The 24,633-nt window shown below is 43.8% G+C and overlaps 1 protein-coding gene across 5 annotated transcripts in view; it reads left to right on the top strand.

Annotated features, from left to right (window-relative positions):
• ptpn12 (protein tyrosine phosphatase non-receptor type 12) overlaps window positions 1–24,633 on the top strand; it is a 58,572-nt gene that overhangs the window by 18,058 nt on the left and 15,881 nt on the right. For all 5 annotated transcript variants that reach the window (XM_015958466.3, XM_015958472.3, XM_015958457.3 and 2 more), the window contains exons 2-11: window positions 6,573–6,681; window positions 7,492–7,568; window positions 7,676–7,771; window positions 11,284–11,322; window positions 16,837–16,908; window positions 17,043–17,102; window positions 18,366–18,508; window positions 19,047–19,113; window positions 19,202–19,279; window positions 23,421–23,519. In XM_015958466.3, coding sequence (XP_015813952.3) covers window positions 6,573–6,681; window positions 7,492–7,568; window positions 7,676–7,771; window positions 11,284–11,322; window positions 16,837–16,908; window positions 17,043–17,102; window positions 18,366–18,508; window positions 19,047–19,113; window positions 19,202–19,279; window positions 23,421–23,519 — 840 coding nt within the window. The remainder of the gene's footprint in view (window positions 1–6,572; window positions 6,682–7,491; window positions 7,569–7,675; window positions 7,772–11,283; window positions 11,323–16,836; window positions 16,909–17,042; window positions 17,103–18,365; window positions 18,509–19,046; window positions 19,114–19,201; window positions 19,280–23,420; window positions 23,520–24,633) is intronic.

The raw sequence follows: 24,633 nt of genomic DNA, 5'->3' as shown, positions 1-24,633 counted from the left end.
CATAGATCTATGGAAACTCACAGCATGACATCAAAGTCAACCAAGTCTGTACGTTATGTTTAGACACGAGTTATATCCACGCACACACACATACACTCAACAGAACTTGTGTGACTTGAAACAGAGAACAGAGGGAGAAAAGATAAAAATCATTCCCCCTTGAACACTGCTGGACATACGACTAGAGATGGAGATGTAATTGGAGGCGGCTTGCCGGTAGGTGATGGAGTACCATTTGGAACTTTCGGCGTCAGAGTTGATATTGGACGGTTCCCCAAAAGGTGGAGTGAGTCCCTTAAGGGGGACAACCGTGCATAGAAGTGTGGGAGTAGTGCGTACGCCAGCCCAAGTGACAGACAGCAGTCGGAGCATGCAGTGAGGAAAATGACAGTCGGAGGAGGACCAGAAGTAAGTCACAGGTTGAAAGGAGATGTTATCATAGAAAGGAGAGAACTTTACAGCAGACCTGTGTTTATCTGGATCCAAGTAAAATAAAGAGGCCTCACCAGTGTGGACTATGGTGGTCTGTAAGACTTGCTGTCAGGGGAAAGGTGCTTCCCTTTTTAAGCTTGGTGACGTGACGTTGGACAGTGGCAAACCTGATGAAGTTGACCGATGAGACACCCAAGTTAAAGAGCGACCCAAATGTATTATCAAATGACAGAAACTCAGAGACGAGAAGCTTCTCTCTGTTGTGGAAACCAGAAATCACAGAATTAGAAACTTTGAATTTCTGTACCTGTAGTAGCATGTGAGAGATGTTTTTGTTAGAGTGCCACATTCTCATGTGAGTGTAGTTGGTACCAGAAAGGGCGTTAAAGGAACTTCGAAGTTCCCTAGCGCATGCTATGTCAGGGTCAAACTTTAAGAAAATCTTTTGTGTGAATAGACGGTGGTTGGTCATTAACAGACCTGGGCTCTCCCCAAGTATGATACCTGAAGGGGAACCAGGTTCACACAGTTGCGGAAGAGAAGGTAGTAGAGGCGTAGCCGCATTGGACACCCTGAAGATGCACGTGACCAGCATAAGATAGAACAAAAATCTGAAATTGTGTGTTTCTCAGCAAAAATAGTTACTTTTATATATCCTCATGTTGTTGTTGCAGTGATATTTTGGTCTTGTATTTTTGTGTGTCCCCTTTCTCTCTCTCTTTCTGCAGGTCTAGAACCAGATTCTTGTTCATGATTTATTGATTTTACAGGGATTCTTTTTCTGAGAGAAAAAATGTAAGCTGTTTTTAATAAAGATTAATTTAGGGCATTAAAATCCAACATATTTGTTAGTGTTTCCTTTAAACACATCTGACCTTTAGCAGACAGAAGTTCTCAGTTATTCGAATAAACATTTTTTTTCCAGGAGAAACCGAAATACCCTACTGTAAACCACATTCCACATTTCCTCTTTTCTTTTGCCATTTTCCCAACCGGAGTGACTCCTCCATTTGTTGTTCTGCGGAGATGAAACACGGCTGAGCGCTGGATAATAAGCGAGAACAGAGCCGAGGACAATATTTACTTGTGTTTGTGCCCTTTCTCCTCACCCACCTCCAGACAAAAGTGACTGAGTGTGTGAAAAGTGTGTGTGAACGAGACACGGCTGTGATGAATGAAAGAGTCTTTTAAAACATATCCACTCTTCTCCACAGCCTTCATCTCTTTTTTACTCCACTCATCTTTTCTTGCAGCTCTCCTTCAACTTGTGCTTCAGTCCGCTACTTTTGCCACAATACTAAAAATTCAAACTCAGTATCGATACTAAAGAAAAATCTCCACAGTCAATCAGATTTTTATATTTTTGTTTGAAAATATGTGAATCCAGAATCTTAAACTTTTTAAATAAATGTTTCCAGACTAACTTGATTCACAGACACCACTGATGTTATGATTGGAACCATTTTAAAGATGTTTTTATTCTTTTATTATTTGCCAAGCTTAATTAGTGACATCCTCCATAAACACACAGATTTTTCAGAAGCAAGTGATTGATTACTGCAGATGTTGCTTTAAGCTAAACAACTAAAACCAGACATGATTAAAATGATTTAAACGATTTAAATTTAAAAAACAGGTTTATTTTCCAGCTTGAACACAAACTTAAACTCACTCTGTCAGAAAGTCATATTTTCCAGAAAGTTTATTGCCTCCATGGCTTCATCAATTGCTTTTTCAAGGATACTTTGAAGGATTAATGTCATTTTGTGCCCTGCTGGTCTTAAGTGTGTATCACACTAAGTCTGGTAATAAAAGAGGACCCTCTGGACTCATGTTAACTTACTTAAAATAAATGTTATGTCATAATTTAGCAGAATAAAACTCACCAACCACATCAAATGTAACTAATAATATCAACAATTTGTCATTTGTGAAATCTTTCATTTTTATATTTATTGTATTAATTAACAAGTTTAGAAGAAATTGGGGTGACGGTGGCACAGGAGTTAAGTGCTCGCCCCGTTGTTCAGAAGGTTGCAGATTTGAGCCCCGCTCAGTTTGTCGCTATCGTTGACACTTGACCCCCCTTGCCTGCTGGTGGTGGTCGGCGGAACCAGTGGTGCCAGTGCTCGTCAGCCTTGCCTCTGTCAGTGTGCCACAGGGCAGCTGTGGCTACACCGTAGCTCATCACCACCAGAGTGTGCATGTGTGAATGGGTGAATGACTGATTGTGTTGTAAAGCGCCTTGGGGGGTTCCAGGACTCTAGAAGGCTCTATATTAAATACATGCCATTTACCAAACGTAACCCGTGGATGTTATGGTGCGTATAAGGGGATTAAAGCTACTCGAGTTTGCAGACGATACGGCCGTTGTTGGACTCATCTCTGATGGGAATGAGTCAGCCTACGGAATGGAGGTCGAACGGCTGGTGTCCTTGTGCAGCCACAACAACCTGGTGCTAAACACCCAGGAGACAACGGAGGTTGTTGTGGACTTGAGGAAGCACACAGCCCCACTCCCCCCAATAACCCTGTCACCCTGACACTCCCATCATGATGGTGGACTCATTTTGCGTCCTGGGCACCACCATCACCCAGGACCTCAAGTGGGAGCCCACCATCACCTCCATCATAAAAGAGGCCCAGCAGAAGAAGTACTTCCTGAGGCAGCTGAAGTAATTCTACCTACCAGTATAGTCGATGAGGCAGTTCTACACCGCAGTCATCGAGTCCTTCATCACCTCTTCAATCACCGTGTGGTACGCTGGAGCTACCACCAGGAACAAGAAGAAGCTGCAGCGTGTTGTACACCCTGCTGAGAAGGACATTGGCTGCAAACTCCCCTCCCGGACACTGAGGCGTACAGGTCCGATCACAGCTGACCCGTCTCACCCTGGACACAATCTTTTAGACTCGCTCCCATCTGGCAAGAGGCTCAGATCTATTTGGACCAGAACCTCTCACCACAAGAACAGTTTCTTCCCCTTTGCAGTTGGACTCATGAATGACAATCCTAGGACTGGTCACTTCAGTGGCTTGTTTCCTGTCAGATGATCGTGTTGTGTTTGCACCTGAACTAATCCGTACCTGCACTGTCGTGCCGTTTCTCTAAATTGCTACTCTATACTATTAATTTATCATAATTACATTCTTACTTCCTATATTTGCTTATCTCTTTTTGTCTTTCTTTTTTGCACCAAGTACTGCAGCAATTTCCTAATGTTGTGATTTCTCGCACATATGGCAATAAAACCCTTCTGATTCTGATCAAGAACGAAAATGTCATCATTTAGAGTTTTTACAATAGAGATTGACTTTTTTTCACGGTTTGCTGTAAAGGAAGTGAACTGTTCTACAAGGGAAGCTATTTATCATCCCTACAGTCTGACTTCCAGGTTTTTTTTTTTTTTTTTGTGTGTGTGTGTGTGTGAATCTTTTTCTGTCCGTGTTTCTTCCCGGGCTGCAGCCCAGCACAGAAGCAGACCTCTGTTGTAAATGTAATTCACATGAGACCAGAGGAAAAGTAATGCTATTACCACACACACTGACATAAATGAACACACATGCACAGCTGCGTCGCCGCCCACGGCCCGACTCTTTCCCTTTGCTTCCTCTCCCTCTGATCACGATAGTCTTTTATTGTGGTTTGCAGAGATAGTTATGTTTTAAGGGCACTTCTCTCCTGCTACACCAAACTGTGTTCTTGTTTCAGTAGAGCGCCATGAGCATAGATTTGCAACAAAGTTAGGTGATTTAAGGATTTTAAATATCTAATAATTGTATTCAGAGCAGTTGGGGAGTTGTGTTGCAAAGATGAAATAAGAACAGGAAGTAGGGTCTTTGGCGTGAGAAGCTCAGGAAACCCGGATGTGCTGTCCATGCTGCAGTAAGGAGAGGAAAGCCTGCCGCTGCTTGAGCCAATCACAAGAGGTGGGGCTACTTTTCACGCAAGGCCTCAGAGGCCCGAACGCCCACGCCAACTTTCTCAGACTCCGTAACTATGGGTAGGAGTAAAAGAGAATATATGCGTGATGTCCAAGCTGTTTCAGAAAGCACAGAAAGGCCCCTGATAGTGATACCATGCTATCAGAGCTTAGAAGCATGAATTAGTTTTTATGGATTTAAAAAGTTTTCAGATAGAAGTCTGTAAAGGTTTTACTGGGACCCTCAGGATGGCAGCGATGGTGTTAAACGTCACACCACATGGCTGGCTGCAACATCCTCACTTGCCTTGATTTTCTGAAATATTGGAGTTATTAAACTTTGTAAATCATGAAGAATTGTGGGACAAACTTAAACTATTACACCTAAATTGAGAATCGTTGCTGCAAATAAGGTGATAAAATATGTCTGCCATGATTTTTCTATTCACCAAGATTAGTAGATTTTACAACTCATATTTAGATTAGTGAGTTATTATTGTTGTGATGTAGCTAGGCGTTAAACATTGAGAACCTTGGTTTTAGGTCACTCAGTTGCTCATTAAGTTGGTTTCTCACTAACATTCACCAGGGTCTTTTATTTTCATGTGCGAGTGGCAGGGCCTCGCTCTTGTGTCGATGGTGTTTCAAGATTCAAAGCTGTATCGTCATATATGCAGGAAAAGTGTTTCTCTATAAAGTGAAATAAAAATAAAAAATATCCTTTCTTTTTCTTCTTAATGGCTTCCCCCGCATTGAATACCAATAATTTAGGTATAAAATACATAAGGTTAAAATAGCTTGTGAAATGCAATAAAATAATTAAAGGTCTGGTTGACTGAAAATTTTTTTTCTGATTATAATTTAGTTTTTCATGCAGGTTGAACATGAAAATGGTCTCCTACAGCGATCTCCTGCATTAGCTTCTGATAGAAAATACCTGACGGAACTCCAGGATTTGAAAAGCCTTATAGATTTCCTCACATCACACTGAATTAACGTTCAGGGACTCACCGATCTTGACTCACGACGGAGAAGGTTCTTGTTGGAAACGGCATTAGAATGCACAAATCAGTCTCAGCTACTTAAGCTAGCCGTTAGCATTAGCAACACAACCATAAAGACGAAGCACCTTCAAGCTTGTGTTATTGGTAGAGATAAAATTTCCATGTCACAATTCAGTGGTGTAGTCGCGTAGCTGTTATCCAGTCCGGGGTGAAATGCCCAAATATCAGGAAACAAGACTCCGAAATCTGCCGTCTAAAGCTCAGCTGTAGCGTGGACAACTTTTAGGTCAGAGAAATGGTGCACCAGTATATGTTTACCCCCCAAGAATGACTTACAAGGCATTCATCCCTACTAGAGACCACTGCAAACACATTGATTAAACGAGTAATCCACTCCTTTGAGAATTTTAAATTGTACAGAAGCGACCGTGATGTTCTCTCTGGCCTTTCTTTATCTGGTTTTCACAAATCAGGAAACTGAGAGTCGTTCAGATGGCAAATAAATGAAGGGTGGGGCATAATTAACGCTCTGACTGTAACAAGAACATTTGCATAACATTCGAGTGAATGTTTGTTTGCAGTTGTGCCAAAAATTGAACGTGACCCCTGACCTAAAGTAGTTTAATCACATTTATAATTAATAAGGACCTTTGTAAGTAAATGGATTGATTGGAAATGTAAGTGCTCTGCCTGGTTGAGCTCTGCTGTGTTTGAGAACAGCCAGCTAAGCTTTTGCCTTCTGTCAGCCAAGAGACAATGTAATTGTTCTCCTCCCATTAAGTGAATGTGTCTTCATCAGTGTCAGCCTCTATTAGATTTGGCTGCACTAGACTTTAGGCTGCGTCACACATCAAAGGAGTGTGTCTGTGAGTCAGCGATACCTTGATATCAGTAGCATTTGTTTTCTTGGACTCGTGTTTGTTGCGTTTTTGATGAAGAAACGACTGATTTTATTCATCTGTTATTTAACCTAACTAAAGAGGAGAAGGTCTCTGATACTAATCAGAGGTGGCAGAGTTTGATGCTGATAAATGGACTCGTCTGACAAGTTGAGTCTGTTCTTTTCCGAGTTGTCTGATTCTTTTGACTTCTAAGAAAAATGAATGCACAAATCCGTTCCACCATTTGCGTTTTCCCTGCTGTGTGTTGACACATGCAAACAGATGTTATTATCTGCTAATAACTCCCCACATGTTTTTGTTTTGTTTTTTAGCGGTTACGACGGCTATCAACCAAGTACCGGACAGAGAAGATCTACCCCACCAACGTGGGAGAGAGGGAGGAGAATGTCAAGAAGAACAGATATAAAGACATACTGCCGTGTAAGATCTGGTTCATCGCCACTGAAGCTCTTAAAGCATTTCTGTTAATCTCATCAGTCTGCATTTCAGACTGATCCTCCAGCAGCAAACATGCTGTGTGCATTGGGTGTTGTGTCAGCAGGCTGTGCTTTATTTGACTTTTTATCTTTCCCTTTGCTCACATGTCTTTAGATGACGGTAACATTTTGTACACAGGTTTGATCTGAGCAGTGCTTCACAATTTAATCTCCATTCAGCCTTGTGTCCTGCAAGTGTAGCAGCTTTAAAATTTCATGCATTTATCCGCTCAGCTTTAAAGGTCACTGCCTGACTCCACAAATCCACGTTTAATCTAAAGTGATATCAGCACCTACACTGTAAAAAAAACAAGGTGGTGGAGGGGGGTATTAAAGCTAAAAGTGGAAAGAGGCCTGACAGTTTGAGGACGATGAGAAAAAATAACTGCAAATTCATACATTAATCATTTGTGTTTGTGTAAATGTTAACAGAATAAACACGGTGTTGTGTTTCTGCTGTACGCAACAACCTCGGGGATGTTCATGTGACCCAACATCTGTCCTAGTTTTATGTCTATCCTTTTCTCCACTTTCCATCCATTCATTCGTTAAAGCTTTTAGTGAATGGGCTGATAAATCAAAAGTAGGAGCAGGCTCATCCATAACAGATGGACCAGGAATGAGGATAAAACAGTTTCTCCGTTAAACTCTTGAGTCAATCATCATGTCCCTGTTTGCTCTTTTAACATTCTCTCATTCTGTGTTTCCCCATTTATCTCATTCTGATATTAATTTTGTGTTTTTCTCTCCACAGTTGACCACAGCAGGGTGAAGCTGACATTAAAATTAACCAATCAGGACTCAGATTACATAAATGCAAACTTTATTAAGGTAACAATCAAATTATATGTTTTTTTCTCTCAATTTTTGTAAAGTACACGATTATGTTGAAATGTCTAGTTTAAAACAGTCACAGTGCTTTATGTCGTTGCGTTCAGGGTGTGGATGGCCCAAATGCCTACATTGCAACTCAGGGTCCGCTGCCAAACACGGTCCTCGACTTTTGGAGAATGAACTGGGAGTATAACGTAGCTGTGAGTACGACCCCATGCAACACAGTCTAGTTGACATCTATTGGGAAATAGTTCATGAATATAACACTGTTAATTACAATGAAGGTGTTTTATTGATAAGTCTGTTTTTAGCTGTCAGATTTCGTTTCATTGCAGAGTTGGCTAATAGCACAGATTAATGGGAGTGCTGTTAGAGCTACCTACGCTGGTAACACACACAGTTACGTTTATAATTATTACATAGAAAAAGAAAAGTTCTGCGAGTTTTTTGGAATCGCTTGAAAAGAAAAACGTGGTGATGGTGGCAGAGGAGTTAAGTGCCCATCCCGTAACTGGAGGGTTACAGGTTTGAGTCCCGCCCAGTCACAGTCGTTGTGTCCTTGGGCAACACACCACTTCACCCACTTTGCCTGCTGGTGGTGGTTGGAGGGACCGGTGGGGCCTGTGTACGGCAGCGTCAGCTGTCAGTGAGCCCCAGGTTAGCAGTGGCTAGGATGTCGCTATCACCATCAGCGTGTGAATGGGTAAATGATTATGTTGTAAAGCACCTTGGGGGGTTGTAAAACTGTAAAAGGAGCTACAGGGAGCCTAAGTCACACCAATCTATTTTGGTCTATGGGTCTCCTACTGCACCATTTTCAGGAAGTAGACTGAGCCACTTCAGAGCTGAGCTTCAGACGACCGGATCTGAAGTCTTATTCTCTGATATTTGGACATCTCGCTTCTGATTGGATAACAGCAGCGTAACCCTATCCCCCGGCTCCATTTGCTCTGCAACGATGATGTTTTATATCCACAAATAAAACATGCTTGGAGCGTTTCTGCTATGTGGTGGAGTTGCTAATGCTAACTGGGAGGTTGTACTAGCCGAGACGTTCTCTGCTGTTTCCTGGGCGCAAAACCAAAAACGGCCTTCCCCGTCACGATGGGTGAGTCCATGAATGTTAAGTGACAGTGTGACATAGATCCTTCAGACTTTTCAAATCCTAGACTTTCACAATTTCACATTTCACAAAACTCAAGCGTGACTAATTATAATCAGAATCACTTTTTTCTGTCATTCAACATCCCCCTCTGCTCTTTAAGAACTAAGCCTATCCGTCACATCTCATTCCGCAATATCAAAAACATTAACCCAGTCACCCTGTCATCTATTATTAACACTATATCCATCCCTAGTTCTGCTTCTCCTGACCATCTTGTTTCTCATTATAACTCCACACTCCACAATATCTTGGATTTTCTTGCCTCTGTCAAAACTCTGTCCGTCTCCTTTACTAACTCTGCCCCCTGGTTTACCCCTGAACTCCGACAGATGAAAGCCAAAGGACGTCAACTCGAACGCCTCTATAAACGAACTGGTCTTGCAGTACCCAAAGAAATGCACAAAACTCATCTGCTTCAATACTTGGACTCAATTAAACATACAAAATCTGCTTTCTACTCTGGATTGGTTTCCTCCAATGAAGGCAACTCTAGGACTCTGTTCTCAATAATGCGCAATATTTTTCATCCCCCGGACTCTCTACCCCCCCCCCCCCCACACACACACACACACACACCTGTATTCTGCTGACTCATGTAACTCTTTATTAACCTTCTTTATTCAGAAAATTGCATCCATACACCAGCAATTAATTCCAAGTTCTTCCCCTCCCCCTGAGATTTTTTCACCCGGCCAGTCATTTTGTTCCTTTCTTCTTCCCACCTCATCCGAAATATCTGATATTATCTGTAAATCCAAGCCCACCACCTGCTCTCTCGACCCCCTCCCTACAGTTTTGGTTAAAACATGTCTCACCTCCCTTCTCCCTCTCATAACCGCCATAATCCACTCCTCCCTCTCTACCGGTATTGTTCCCTCACTTTTCAAAACTGCATCTATTACTCCAATATTAAAGAAACCCGGCACCGATCCCAATAATTTCAATAATCTTCGTCCCATCTCAAATCTTCCCTTTCTTTCAAAAATCCTTGAAAAAATAATCTCTGCTCAACTCCATGCTCATCTCACGCTCAATAGCCTCTATGAGCCCTTCCAGTCTGGCTTTCGTCCTGGCCACAGTACAGAAACTACACTCATAAAAATCACTAATGACCTCCTCACTGCTGCCGATACTGGACTGCTCTCCATTCTCATCCTCCTCGACTTGAGTTCAGCCTTCGATACCATCTCTCACACCATCCTCCTCCATAGATTGTCTTCCCTTGGCATTTCTCATACCCCGCTTGATTGGTTCCGTTCATATCTCTCTGGCCGTACTCAGTTTATTCAATTAAAATCCTTCACTTCCCGTCCCTTCCCTGTCACTACTGGTGTCCCCCAAGGCTCTGTTCTCGGTCCACTCCTTTTCTTCACTTACCTTCTTCCCCTGGGAAATATTTTCCCTAAATTTGACATCCATTTTCATTGTTACGCGGATGACACCCAGCTCTATGTATCCTCCAAACCCTCCTCTTCACTTCCTCCTTCCTCCCTCACCAATTGTTTATCTGAAATCAAAGACTGGTTCACATCAAACTTTCTCAAACTCAACAGTGATAAAACAGAAATGTTACTTGTCGGCACTAAATCTTTACTATCCAAAATCCACAGCTTTACACTTCCCGTCGACAACTCCTTAGTTTCCCCCTCCCCTCAGGTCAAAAGTCTGGGTGTCATCCTCGACTCCTCACTATCCTTCCAGTCCCACATAAACAATATTACTCGGTCTGCCTACTTCCATCTACGTAACATTAACCGCCTACGCCCCTCCCTCACTACTCACTCGGTCGCCATTCTTGTCCACAGCCTCATCACTTCCCGTATTGACTACTGCAACGCTCTTCTCTTCGGTCTTCCTCACAAATCCCTCCATAAACTCCAACTTCTCCAGAACTCGGCAGCCCGCATCATTTCCAGAACTTTCTCCTTCCACCACATCACCCCTGTCCTTCAGCAGCTCCACTGGCTTCCTGTCACTTCCAGAATCCAATTCAAAATTCTGCTATATACATTCAAAGCCATCCATAACCTAGCTCCACCGTACCTCTCAGACCTCCTTCATCCTTCATCCTCCACCCGTTCCCTCAGGTCCTCCTCCTCCATCCACCTCTCAGTCCCACCTTTCCGTCTGGTCACTATGGGGAGCAGAGCCTTCAGCCGCTCTGCTCCCCAGCTCTGGAACTCACTTCCTCCTGACCTCCGTAACATTGATTCCCTCACTCTCTTTAAAACCAGACTCAAAACTCACCTGTTCCGTCTAGCATTCCAATAGTTACTCTCGTTGCTCCAATCTGTCTGTTTGTTTTATGCTGTTTTATCTTTTATTGTTGTGTATTTTATCTCTGTAAAGTGTCCTTGAGTGTTCAGAAAGGCGCTTTTTAAATAAAATGTATTATTATTATTAAATAAGATTTAAACATTTTTCTTAGGCTCTCTATATCAAATACATGGAATTTTAGCGTTAGCCAAATAAACAGATTTTTGTTTTAAGTAAGGTTAGTTTTTGTCCGGTTTGGTCATATTTCTTTCTGCTTTTCTGTCTCTACAGGTTATTGTTATGGCTTGTCGAGAATTCGAAATGGGAAGGGTAAGATTGTTGCTTCTCATTTTTAGCAAAAAATGTTTTCTGATATTTCTACCATGGCTGCAGCTCATGGTACTAGCTCCTAAAACATCTATTAATAAATTTCTCTTCTATTCATCATTGATAGTTATGTTGAGGGTGGTTCATGAGAACACTTCTGATATTTCTTTGTTTTCTTTCTGCCATGCAAAAGCAGTACTGTTTCCCTCATACTTGAGCTAATTTCAGTTAATTCATGTTTGCATTAGCTACTGGAACTAAAATTAAGTATAACTGACTTGTTTCATGAGGAATTACCACTCAGATAAACACAGATATTAAATGCAAAAATGCTTTGGCTTCCTGAAGAGTGAAGTTGTTTTTCAGATCAGGAATGTGGAATCAAGGCAGCACCTTATACAGTGGTGTGAAAAACTATTTGTCCCCTTCCTGATTTCTTATTCTTTTGCGTGTTTGTCACACAAAATGTTTCTGATCATCAAATGCATTTAACCATTAGTCAAAGATTCCACAAGTATTTACGAGCATCTTCAACTCCTCACTGGAGGCATCTCATGTGCCTGCCTGCTTCAAGATCTCCACCATAGTCCCTGTCCCCAAGAAACCAAGAATCAGTGGACTAAATGACTACAGACCTGTGGCTCTGACATCTGTGGTCATGAAGTCATTTGAGCACCTAGTTCTCCCCCACATCAAGACCCTCACAGCCCCCCTCCTGGACCCTCTGCAGTTTGCATACAGAGCAAACAGGTCTGTAGATGACGCAATCAACATGGCTCTACAATTCATCCTGCAGCATCTGGACTCCCCAGGTACCTACGCCAGGATATTGTTCGTGGACTTCAGCTCTGCATTCAACACAATCCTGCCAGACCTCCTCCAAGACAAAATGTCCCAGATGAACGTGCCTGACCCCATCTGCAGGTGGATCACTGACTTCCTGACAGACAGGAAACAACAAGTCAGGCTGGGGAAGAATGTCTCGGACCTACGGACCATCAGCACCGGCTCACCACAGGGCTGTGTTCTTTCCCCTCTGCTCTTCTCCCTGTACACCAACAGCTGCACCTCCAAGCATGAGTCTGTCAAACTAATTAAGTTTGCTGACGACACCACCATCATCGGACTCATCTCTAATGGGGATGAGTCCGCTTACAGAGTGGAGGCTGAACGTCTGGTGTCCTGGTGCAGCCACAACAACCTGGTGCTAAACACCCAGAAGACAGCGGAGGTTGTTGTGGACTTTAGGAAACCCACACACCCCATCGCCCCCTTAAACCTGTCTGACACTCCCATCACAATGGTGGACTCATGTCGCCTCCTGGGCACCACCATCACCCAGGACCTCAAATGGGAGCCCACCATCACCACCATCAGAAAAAAGGCCCAGCAGAGGATGTACTTCCTGAGGCAGTTGAATTCAACCTATCACCACAGTCAATGAGGCATTTCTACACCGCTATCATCGAGTCCATCCTCACCTCCTCCATCACCGTGTGGTACGTTGGAGCTACCACCAGGGACAAGAAGAGGCTGCAGCGTGTCGTGCGCTCTGCAGAGAAGGTCATTGGCTGCAAACTCCCCTCCATTCAAGATCTGTACACCTCTAGGACATTGAGGCGTGCAGGTCGGATAATAGCTGACTCGTCTCACCCTGGACACAGTCTCTTCGACTCGCTCCCATCTGGCAGAAGGCTCAGATCCATTCGGACCAGAACCTCTCGCCACAAAAACAGTTTCTTCCCCTCTGCAGTTGGACTTTTGAATGAACATCTTAGGGCAGCCCACTCCAGTTGATTGGTCCCAGTCACGTGACCCGATGCTGTGCTTGAACCATTCAACAAACACTCAGATAAATACCTACACGGAGTAGATAGCTGCTTCTCTAATTCTTGCCACTTTTTACATTAATAATTTTATCATGAGTGTTTTATTAGTTCTTATATTTGCTTATCTCTTAATTAATTGTTATTATTATTTTTTTCTATCTTACCTTCTGCACCAAAATACTGCAGCAATTTCCTAATGTTGTGACTTGGCACACATATGGCAATAAAAACTTCTGATTCTGATTCTGAAGTAAACACAAAATGCAGTTTTGAAATGATGGTGTTTATTATTTAGGGAGGGAACAAAATCCAAACCTACATTGCCCTGTGTGAAAAAGTAATTGCCCCCTGAACCTAATAACTGGTTGGGCCTCCCGTAGCAGCAATAACTGCAATCACTCGTTTTGCGATAACTTGCTACGAGTCTTTTACAGCACTCTGGAAGAATTTTGGCCCACTCATCTTTGCAGAATTGTTGTAATTCAGCTTTATTTGAGGGTTTTCTAGCATGAACCGCCTTTTTAAGGTCATGCCATAGCATCTCAATAGGATGCAGGTCAGGACTTTGACTAGGCCACTCCGAAGTCTTCATTTTGTTGTTCTTCAGCCATTCAGAGGTGGATTTGCTGGTGTGTTTTGGGTCATTGTCCTGCTGCAGCACCCAAGATCGCTTCAGCTTTAGTTGACGAACAGATGCAGCTTTAGTTGACCGCTTTAGTTGACAAACAGATGGCCAGACATTCTCCTTCAGGATGTTTTGGTAGACAGTAGAATTCATGGTTCCAGTTATCACAGCAAGCCTTCCAGTTCCTGAAGCAGCAAAACAACCCCAGACCATCACACTACCACCACCATATTTTACTGTTGGTACGATGTTCTTTGTCTGAAATGCTGTGTTACTTCTACGCCAGATGTAACGGGACGTTTGCCTTCCAAAAAGTTCAACTTTTGTCTCATCAGTCCACGAGGTATTTTTCCAAAAGTCTTGGCAATCATTGAGGTGTTTCTTAGCAAAATTGAGACGAGCCCTAATGTTCTTTTTGCTTAACAGTGGTTTGCGTCTTAGAAATCCGCCATGCAGGCCCTTTTTGCCCAGTCTCTTTCTTATGGTGGAGTCGTGAACACTGACATTAGTTGAGGCAAGTGAGGCCTGCAGTTCTTTAGAAGTTGTCCTGGGGTCTTTTGTGACCTCTCGGATGAGTTGTCTCTGCACTCTTGGGGTAATTTTGGTCAGCCGCTCACTCCTGGGAAGGTTCACCACTGTTCCATGTTGTTGCCATTGTGGATAATGGATCTCACTGTGGTTCGCTGGAGTCCCAAAGCTTTAGAAATGGCTTTATAACCTTTACCAGACTGATAGATCTCAATTACTTTTGTTCTCATTTGTTCTTGAATTTCTTTGGATCTTGGCATGATGTCTAGCTTTTGAGGTGCTTTTGGTCTACTTCTCTGTGTCAGGCAGCTCATATTTAAGTGATTTCTTGATTGAAACAGGTGTGGCAGTAATCAGGCTTGGGGGTGGCTACAGAAATTGAACTCAGGTGTGAAACACCACAGTTGGGTTATTTTTTAACAAGGGGGGGGGGGGGATTACTTTTTCACACAGGGCAATGCAGGCTTGGATTTTGTTCTCTCCCTAAATAATAAACACCATCATTTCAAAACTGCATTTTGTGTTTACTTGTGTTATCTTTGACTAATGGTTAAATGTGTCTGATGATCAGAAACATTTTGTGTGGCAAACATGCAAAAGAATAAGAAATCAGGAAGGGGGCAAATTGTTTTTCACACCACTGTAAGATGAAAACATGCTAAATATGCTAATTTCTCAGCAGTAGTTGCATGATGATGAGACGTTATGCATGTGTAATATAATATTTATCATTGAACATTAATAATAATAATAATAATACATCTCACTAAAATAGCATATTTTAGGACACTCAGAGACGCTTTCATGCACTCTCACATTCACACACTGCTAGTGATGGTAAGCTACTTTGTAGCCAAAGCCACCCTGGGGCGGTCTGACAGAGGCGAGGCTGCCATTTGGCGTCGTCGGCCCCTCTGACCACCACTAACACAGGCAAGTTGGGTGAAGTGTCTTGCCCAAGGACACAACAGCAGGATACCTCTGGCGGGAGCTGGAATCGAGCCCATGGCCCTCCGATTATGAGGCAACTGCTGCCCCATTGCCTAACATTGCGAAGAGGATATAACATGTTGCAACCCTAGGGGCATTTAGGAGACTCGAGGCCAATTTAATTTTCACATATATATTCTAGCAAACTTTCCTTTATTAGATTTCTTTGTGTTATTGATGTTGTGCACTCAAATTTTGCAATATTGATCGTTTTCTTAAACATTGTGCAACCTTAGTCAGCAGGTACAAAAGTATGCTTGGAGACTTTAAAGCCAGCAGTTGCACATGACCAAACAACAAGAGAACTCAGTTGAAATGATAAAAAGACTGCAAATCATTTCCAGGTGAATAATCCAACACATAGTCAGGCAAAGGATATTTGTCCTTGCCTGCCAGTCGTGGTGAGCTCCCAGAAAATAAGGAGTGTAAAACAAGAACAGTGCCATTATAAAAGCTTCTGTGGTTTTGATGAAGATGAGAATAAAAAATGACTTTTGACACAAATATGTAGCCAGAAATCAGTGCAGGCCTAATTTTAGTGAAAATTGCGGTAGGAAAATAAAGAAAATCACAATCAGAATGGTTTTGTCGCCTTATGTGCGAGAATCACAACATTAGGAAATTGCTGCGGTACTTGGTGCAAAAAAGGAAGATAAAAATAAGAGATGAGGAAAAAATAGGAAGTAAGAATATAATCATGATTAAATAATAATATAAAGTGGCAATACTTAGAGAAATGGCTGCTATATACAAGACAGTGCATAGGTACTAATCAGAGCGAATCGGTTCAGGGACAAACACAACACTGGGGTCATGTGACTGTAGTGGGCAGACCTAGGTTGTCATTAATGAGTCTGACTGCAGAGGGGAAGAAACTGTTTTTGTGGTGAGAGGTTCTGGTCCGAATGGATCTGAGCCTCCTGCCAGATGTGAGCGAGTCAAAACGACTGTGTCCAGGGTAACACGGGTCAGCTGTGATCCGACCTGCACGCCCCAATGACCTGGAGGGCTACAGGTCCTGTATGGAGGGGAGTTTGCAGCCAATGACCTTCTTAGCAGAGTGTACAATACGCTGCAGCCTCTTCTTTTCCCTGGTGGTAGCTCCAGCATACCACACGGTGATTCAGGAGGTGAGGATGGACTCGATGACTGCGGTGTAGAAAAGCAGTAGCAGCAGTGTGAAAAGTTGATCTGTTGACTGCAGAAAGCATAAATCCGATCAAGTACATATATTTCTATTTAATATTTTTGCATCAACTACTTTACCTTCTAAAACGTCAGAGTGCAAATTAGTTCTATTAAATTCAATAAATTAAAACAAATTTCATGTTTGCATATTTTTTGACGTGTGTGTGTGTGTGTGTGTGTGTGCGTGCGTGTGTGTGTGTGTGTGTGTATATGTATATATATACACTCTTTGAATAGTAACTGCTGGTGCTCTGAAATGTGCATTCCAGACCACAAATTCAGTGTGTGCAGGAAGTTGTGGCATCTTTTTGGTGTGTTGCCCTGAGCCAAAGCCATCTTCTTTTATTTTCTGCTCAGAAAAAGTGTGAGCGGTATTTTCCAAGGCTGGACGAGGAGCCACTGACTTTCGGACCTTTTCAAATCTCTTGTGTGAGTAGACTAATGTGTAAAATTACAGAGGAGAGCATGGAGGACGAGATGTTGGACTCCTGCTTTTCTCACATATTTTGTTCTGAAAACTGTTTCAGTGGAAAATTGACAGTTTTCTTGTCTTTGTTTTCTAGGAATCAGAGCAGACCAGAACAGACTACTTTATCAGGACTTTGATTGTGCAGTATAATAACGTAAGTTACATTTCAGTTTCCTTCAGAGCTGGTTAATGAATCGATTTTAATGATTAATTTGGATTTGCTGTTTATGTAGATTACATTTTGGGGAAATTTAGATTTTTTTTTTCACTCCTTGGGCTTTGTTAGTTCAGGTCAGCCCGCATGCCTCCTTACGTACAGGGTTTTTCCCACCACTGTTTGGGTAAGGCGGTCCTCCTGAATGGTTTTCCCACAAAAACAAGCCATAAGATTAAAGGTGTGCAACACTGAAAACCCTTTTTTTATGATTATTTCTGATTATAATGGGTGGCTCTGTGTTTTTCATGCAGGCTGAACATGAAATCAGTCTCCTACACCTAGACCTGGGACGATAACAAATTTTGCTGGACGATATATTGTCCAACAAATTATTGGAGATAAACAATATTATTGTCAACATTATCGAGACCAAAATAACCACTTATGTAATGTTAATATATCATAATAATAATGCAAGTTCACCCTTTAAAATGCAACAATTAAACGTTCATTTACCATTGGAATGTTCAGAACCAGAACTTCTAAATAAATAAATAAAACAAATGAAAAATAAATAAAAAAGGACTTTCACTCTCTGTTAGAAAATATTGCACCAAGAACAATATAATAGATCCTGTCTCTCCAAAACAATAAGTACAATGGCCTATCCAGTGTCAACAACCAAAACTGCACTTCAGTAATGATAAAGTTTTACATTTAGTTATTCATTTCTTAACCTCGATATATTGAGGCAGGAAAAATATTGAGTTTGTTTTCATCTATCGAACGATTAATTGATTTGTTGATTATCGTCCCAGCCCTACCTACACCTATCTCCTGCATTAGCTTCTGATAGAAAATAGACTGTGAAACTCTAGGATTTGGAAATCCTGACAGATCTATGTCACGCTGTTACTTAACATTCATGGGCTTACCCATCTCGACTTACGATGGGGAAGGCTGTTGTTGCATGCTTGGAGTTTGTTACACATCTTCCCCGGCCCGAAAAGTCTTTGTCACTTCTCTCTGTCACTTGTAATTTCTGAAATGAAAGGGAGAAATCTGATTTAGTATGAAAAAATAGAATAACATTGATTTTATTTTTAAGCTGTCCATTTGTTTCACTAATGCTAACTTTCATGTAGTTATCATTGCTGTAATATTGGCAAACTACTGTATAAACGTTTGGTTTTACTTTTCCACTTTTACTTTCCAGCCAGCGCTTCGCTCTCAGTTTTAAATGTTTTTGTTTCCCTGCAGGAAACTCGGAGGATAACTCAATTTCATTACATCAACTGGCCCGATCATGATGTCCCGTCATCATTTGACTCCATACTAGATATGATTGGGCTGATGAGAGAATACCAGGAGAATGACGATGTTCCCATATGTGTGCACTGCAGGTAGGTCTTTACACGCCTAGAGCTGAAATATAAACACCTCCTGTACAAAAGAAGAGCGTAGAAGTCTTAAGTCAACAAAAGAATAAACTGTAGGTGATCAGTCAAAACAGAATCAACTAGAAGGTTGTAGATGTAGGTTCTGTGCTCTCACACATGCATGTGTTTACACACACACACTTCTCTCCATGTGTGTGTAATAAGCCATAATGAGCAGCCCGAGGACGTTTCCGGGTTCCTATGTTCCACAGCAGGATTCAAAGCCATGTCTTTGTATTTGTGAAGATGCTTTGTGTGGGCTGATGGGGGGAACCAGGCGCTTTAGAGTCCCACAAAGCTCTTTGACAGCGTGAGATCAGGTTTTATGATTTTATGCGTCATGCACGATCAGCTACTGTCTACTTCCTGTCTGAATGAGGCGTTGTTTTGTTTAAACATACCTGCATTTAACCAAATGTGTGACAAAAAAGTAGCTTATATTTTTAGATTTGTCTTTACAATTACATGGTGATGTGTTTAATGTGCTTTCTGTCCTCTACAGTGCTGGCTGTGGGAGGACAGGTGCTATTTGTGCTATTGACTACACGTGGAACCTCCTCAAAGCTGGAGTATGCAACACTTACACGTCCTGTATACTTCATGTTCTCCACAAACAAGGAATCTAATGTCTGTTCAAAATTTTCTCCACTCTTACAGAGAATTCCAGAAGACTTCAATGTTTTCCGGTTGATCCAAGAAATGAGGACGCAGCGGCACTCTGCTGTTCAAACAAAGGTTTGTTTAAGACATGAATTCACCTGCTTCCGACTCACATTAATGATGCGACCAAATGGTCATTTTTTCTAATATCAGTTTCTAAGACAAGTAGTTATATATAAAGTTGTCTGAGGCTTTCTGCCTCTGGTAGGGTCACCCATGGCAAACAGGTCCTAGGTGAGGGATCAGACAAAGAGCAGCCCGAAGACCTCTTATGGTAAATGGCCTGTATTTGATATAGCGCCTTCTAGAGTCCTGGAACCCCCCAAGGCGCTTTACAACACAACCAGTCATTCACCCATTCACACACACATTCACACACTGGTGGGGATGAGCTACGATGTAGTAGCCACAGCTGCCCTGGGGCGCACTGACAGAGGCGAGGCTGCCGAGCACTGGCGCCACCGGTCCCTCTGACCACCACCAGCAGGCAACGTGGGTTAAGTGTCTTGCCCAAGGACACAACGACAGCGACAGACTGAGCGGGACTCGAACCAGCAACCTTCCGATTACGGGGCGAGCACTTAACTCCTGTGCCACCGTCGCCCCCTTATGATGAATTATATAAATGGAAACCGTGTTCCCTTGCCCGGACGTGGGTCACCGGGGCCCCCCTCTGGAGCCAGGCCTGGAGGTGGGGCACGTTGGCGAGCGCCTGGTGGCCGGGCATTCACCCACGGAGCCCGGCCGGACACAGCCCGAAGAGAAAACATGGGTCCCCCTTCCCATGGGCTCACAACTTGTGGGAGAGGCCAAAGGGGTCGGGTGCAGTGTGTGACGGGTGGTAGTTGAGGGCGGGGACCTTGGCGGTCTGATCCTCGGCTACAGAAGCTGGCTCTTGGCACATGGAATGTCACCTCTCTGGTAGGGAAGAAGCCTGAGTTGGTGTGTGAGGTTGAGAGGTTCCGACTAGATATAGTCGGACTCACCTCAACGCATGGCTCTGGCTCTGGAACCAGTTTCCTTGAGAGGGGTTGGACTTTCTACCACTCTGGAGTTGCTCCCACTGAGAGGCGCCGAGCAGGGGTGGGCATACTAGTTGCCCCCCATCTTGGTGCCTGTACATTAGGGTTTACCCCAGTGAATGAGAGAGTAGCCTCCCTCCACCTAAGTGTGGAGGGGACAGGTTCTGACTGTGGTCTGTGCTTCTGCACCAAACTACAGTTCAGACTACCCACCCTTTTTGGAGACCCTGGAGGGGGTGCTGGAAAGCGTTCCTTCCGGTGACTCCCTCGTTCTGCTGGGGGTCTTTAACGCTCACGTAGGCAATGACACTGAGACCTGGAGAGGTGTGGTTGGGAGGAACGGCCCCCCGATCTGAATTCGAGTGGTGTTTTGTTATTGGACTTCTGTGCCAATCATGGATTGTCCATAATGTTCAGACATAAAGGTGTCCATATGTGCTCTTGGCACCAGGATAGCTTAGGCCATAGCTCAGTGATCAACTTTGTTGTTGTTTCATCTGACCTGTGGCCGCATGTCTTGGACACGCGGGTGAAGAGAGGGGCGGAGCTGTCAACTGAGCACTATCTGGTGGTGAGATGGCTCAGATGGTGGGGGAGTATGCCGGTCAGACCAGGGAGGCCCAAATGTATCGCGAGGGTCTGCTGGGAACATCTGGCAGAGTCTCCTGTCAGAAGGAGCATCAATTCCCACCTCTGACAGAACTTCCAAAATGTTCCGGGGGAGGCGGGGGACATTGAGTCTGAATAGACCCTGTTCCGTGCCTCCATTGTTGAGGCGGCCGACCGGAGCTGTGGTCGCAGCATCGTCTGTGCCTGTCATGGTGGCAACCCCCGAACCCGCTGGTGGACACCGGCGGTTAGGGATGCTGTCAAGCTGAAGAAAGAGTCCTATCAGGTCATTTTGGCCTGTGGGACTCCAGAGGCAGCTGACGGGTACCGGCAGTCCAAGCGGAATGCGGCTCGGGTGGTCGCCAAGGCACAAACCCGGGCATGGGAGGAGTTCGGTGAGACCGTGGAGCAAGACTTCCATACGGCTTCGAGGAGATTCTGGTCCACCATCCAGCACCTCGGGGGTGAAAGCAGTGCGCTACCAACACTATCTATAGTGGGGACGGTGTGCTGCTGACCTCTACTCAGGACGTTGTGGATTGGTGGGCAGAATACTTCGAAGACCTCCTCAATCCCACGACACGTCTTCCAGTGAGGAAGCAGAGTCTGGGGACTTTGATTTGGCCTCTCAAATCTCTGGTGCTGAGGTCACTGAGGTGGTTATAAAGCTCCTCTGTGGCAAGGCTCCAGGGGTGGATGAGACCTGCCTGGAGTTCCTTAAGACTCTGGATGTTGTGGGGCTGTGTTAGCTGACACGGCTCTGCAATATCGCGTGGACATCGGGGGCAATCCCACTGGACTGGCAGACTGGGGTGGTGGTCCCCTTATTTAAAAAGGGGGGCCGCAGGGTGTGCTCCAACTACAAGGGGATCACACTCCTGAGCCTTCCTGGTAAGGTCTATTCAGGGGTTCTGGAGAGGAGGGTCCATGGAATTGTTGAACCTCAGATTCAGGAGGAGCAGTGTGGTTTTCGCCCTGGCCGTGGAACATTGGACCAGCTCTATACCCTTAGGGGGATCCTGGAGGGTGTGTGGGAATTTTCCCAACCAGTCTACATGTGTTTCGTGGATTTGGAGAAGGCGTTTGACCGCGTCCCTCGGGGGGCCCTGTGGGGGGTACTCCGGGAGTATGGTGTACCAGGCCCTAACGGGCTGTTAGGTCCCTCTATGACCGGTGTCAGAGCTTGGTCCGCATTGCCGGCAGTAAGTCGGGCTCGTTCCCAGTGAGAGTTGGACTCCGCCAAGGCTGCCCTTTGTCACCGATTCTGTTCATAATCTTTATGGGCAGGATTTCTTGGCGCAGCCAAGGTGTGGAGGGCATCCGTTTTGGTGGCCTGAGGATCGGGTCTCTGCTTTTTGCAGATGATGTGGTCCTGTTGGCCTCATCAGAACGTGATCTTCAGCTTTCACTGGAGCGGTTCCCAGCCGAGTGTGAAGCAACTGGGATGAGAATCAGCTCCTCTAAATCTGAGACCATGGTCTTGATTCGGAAAAGGGTAGAATGCCTTCTCCGGGTCAGGGATGAGGTCCTGACCCAAGTGGAGGAGTTAAAGTATCTCGGGGTCTTGTTCATGAGTGAGGGAAAGATGGAGCGTGAGATCGCTAGGCGTATTGGTGTTGCATCTGCAGTGATGCGGGCGTTGTACCGGTCTGTCGTGGTGAAGACACGCTGAGTCAGAAGACGAAGCTCTCGATTTACCGGTCGATCTACATTCCTACCCTCACCTATGTTCATGAGCTTTGGGTAGTGACCAAAAGAACGAGATTGCGGATACAAGCGGCCGAAATGAGTTTTCTCCAAAGAGTGGCTGGGCTCTCCCTTAGAGATAGGGTGAGAAGCTTGGTCATTCGGGAGGGGCTCGGGGTAGACCTGCTGCTCCTCCACATCGAGAGGAGCCAGTTGAGGTGGGCCTTTTTCAGCCCCAACAAAGTTCCATGTACTATTTAGAGTCTCAAACAACAGTTTCCAATTGTAATAATAAAAACGTTCTAGAACCCCTTTAAACATTCATTGCTGCTCTTTTATGGCTTTATATTATCCAATCTAGCTCCAGTTACTGGTGACTCCTTTCAGCAGCCCAACATGGATCATGTCCAATGTCCTCGTCATCCTACATCACACGTTCCTTCTCTTGTTTGTTTTCACTAGTTGTAGATGTTTTTCTATTATGTGTGTTTTGTTGTTGACTACTAATTGGACTGAGTGTGGAGAACATTTATGTTCACCAATTAATTTGGTGTTATCCTCCAAGGTTCAGTTACATTAGTCAGCTGAAAACAGTAGTTTGTTTTTTATCTAAATTAGTTCATTCATTTTGAAGAAATAATTATTTAGTCTGTTGTTTAACAAAAAACTCTGAAAATGGCTAAAAATGATTGTTTAAAACGAATAACAATATTCTTTTCCATCAACAAATCTCTGTCTGACATGAAGATGGTCTTTATTCTGGTGTTGATTTTGTTGACTCTCATCCCCTTTTGCTTCTTCTCCTTTATCTTATCCCCTCCCCATGGAACTCCTCTCTGCATCTCTTTTTCATCCTCTGCCTCCCATCTCAACATGCTTTTGTCTCCCTCTCTGTCTAGGAGCAGTACGAGTTGGTTCACAGAGCGATTGCTCAGCTTTTTGAAAAACAGCTGCAGCAACTGGAGAGTCCCACCAACACACAGATACACGATGGCATGGTATGAAACGTTAACATTGTGCACTTTGTTTGGTGCTAAAAGAAGAGGGATGGTGCTGAGTAACACTTGAAGGAAAACAAAACAAATAATTAGTCACAAGAGGATAGAGAGTGGGAGAAATAGGGGAGAGTCAGCTTTCTGAGAACTCTACTGTCTGAGGGCTGATCTCATTCTGGTTTGCTTTTTACAATCTTCCATTACCTCCCAGCGTCCATAAAAACATGAATAATCTGTTTTATCTTCCTGCAAATTCTCTGTAGGATTAAAATATAACTTTGAGACAAGAAAAGAGCCATAGTCAGTTAAAGGTAGGGTCGGTGTTCCTGGAAAAAGCTGATCTAGGATGTCGCATTTTGAAAAAGCACAATTCAAAGGTCCAACCCATCATCTTCAGGCTCCCCTAAGCAATGCCTCCAGAATACAAGAAAACGCCAGATGCAAGGGATACTGTCAAACGCCCAGAGAAACTAAATGTTGTCTCAACTTTCCACCCATGATTAGCACCTTTTTAGCCATTATTCATAACATCCCTACGGAGCCTCCAGGCTTCTGACAGACTCCTCTGGTGCTGCTCAGGAATTCTTCGGACTCTGGCCCTACTGAAAGTTTAAAAGAGAAACCACTGGGACCCTGATCAGAGATCCAGCTAAGAGGTCTGGACATTTTACACCGGAACCCCCTCTGCTACTTCTGCACAGGCTATGTAACAATTTAGTCTGCTAGCTAATATAGCCGTTCTGGCTCTGGCTTCCCTTCCTGTTTAGCTGCTCCAAGCTGAAAACACATTATTAGTGCACATAGTGGGTATGAGCAGAGATGGGAGTGAGGGTTGGTGGTCAGTTTATTGAATGGATCAGAATCCAATCATGAAAAACAGGACATTCACAATGGGTGGGCCAGCTTTTTCCAAAATTGTACATTTAAAGTATCTTTTGGGAGCGGTTTCTTTCTACAGGAGCCAGTGAAGGCAAAAATTATTTACTTATTTGTAACAAGCAGTTACAAAACTTTCGCCATTCATAAAAGTTGTTTTACACTTTTAACTCCTTGTTCGTTGCCAGCGATGAAATGGAATCTGATGTGCTTGTCATTTTGCTGGAGGTTGAACCATCTG

This window comes from Nothobranchius furzeri, chromosome 1 (genome assembly GCF_043380555.1).
Source record: "Nothobranchius furzeri strain GRZ-AD chromosome 1, NfurGRZ-RIMD1, whole genome shotgun sequence".
Lineage (NCBI taxonomy): Eukaryota > Metazoa > Chordata > Actinopteri > Cyprinodontiformes > Nothobranchiidae > Nothobranchius > Nothobranchius furzeri.
The sequence above is the reverse complement of the archived record's forward strand: the minus strand, read 5'-3'. Positions and strand labels throughout refer to the sequence as shown.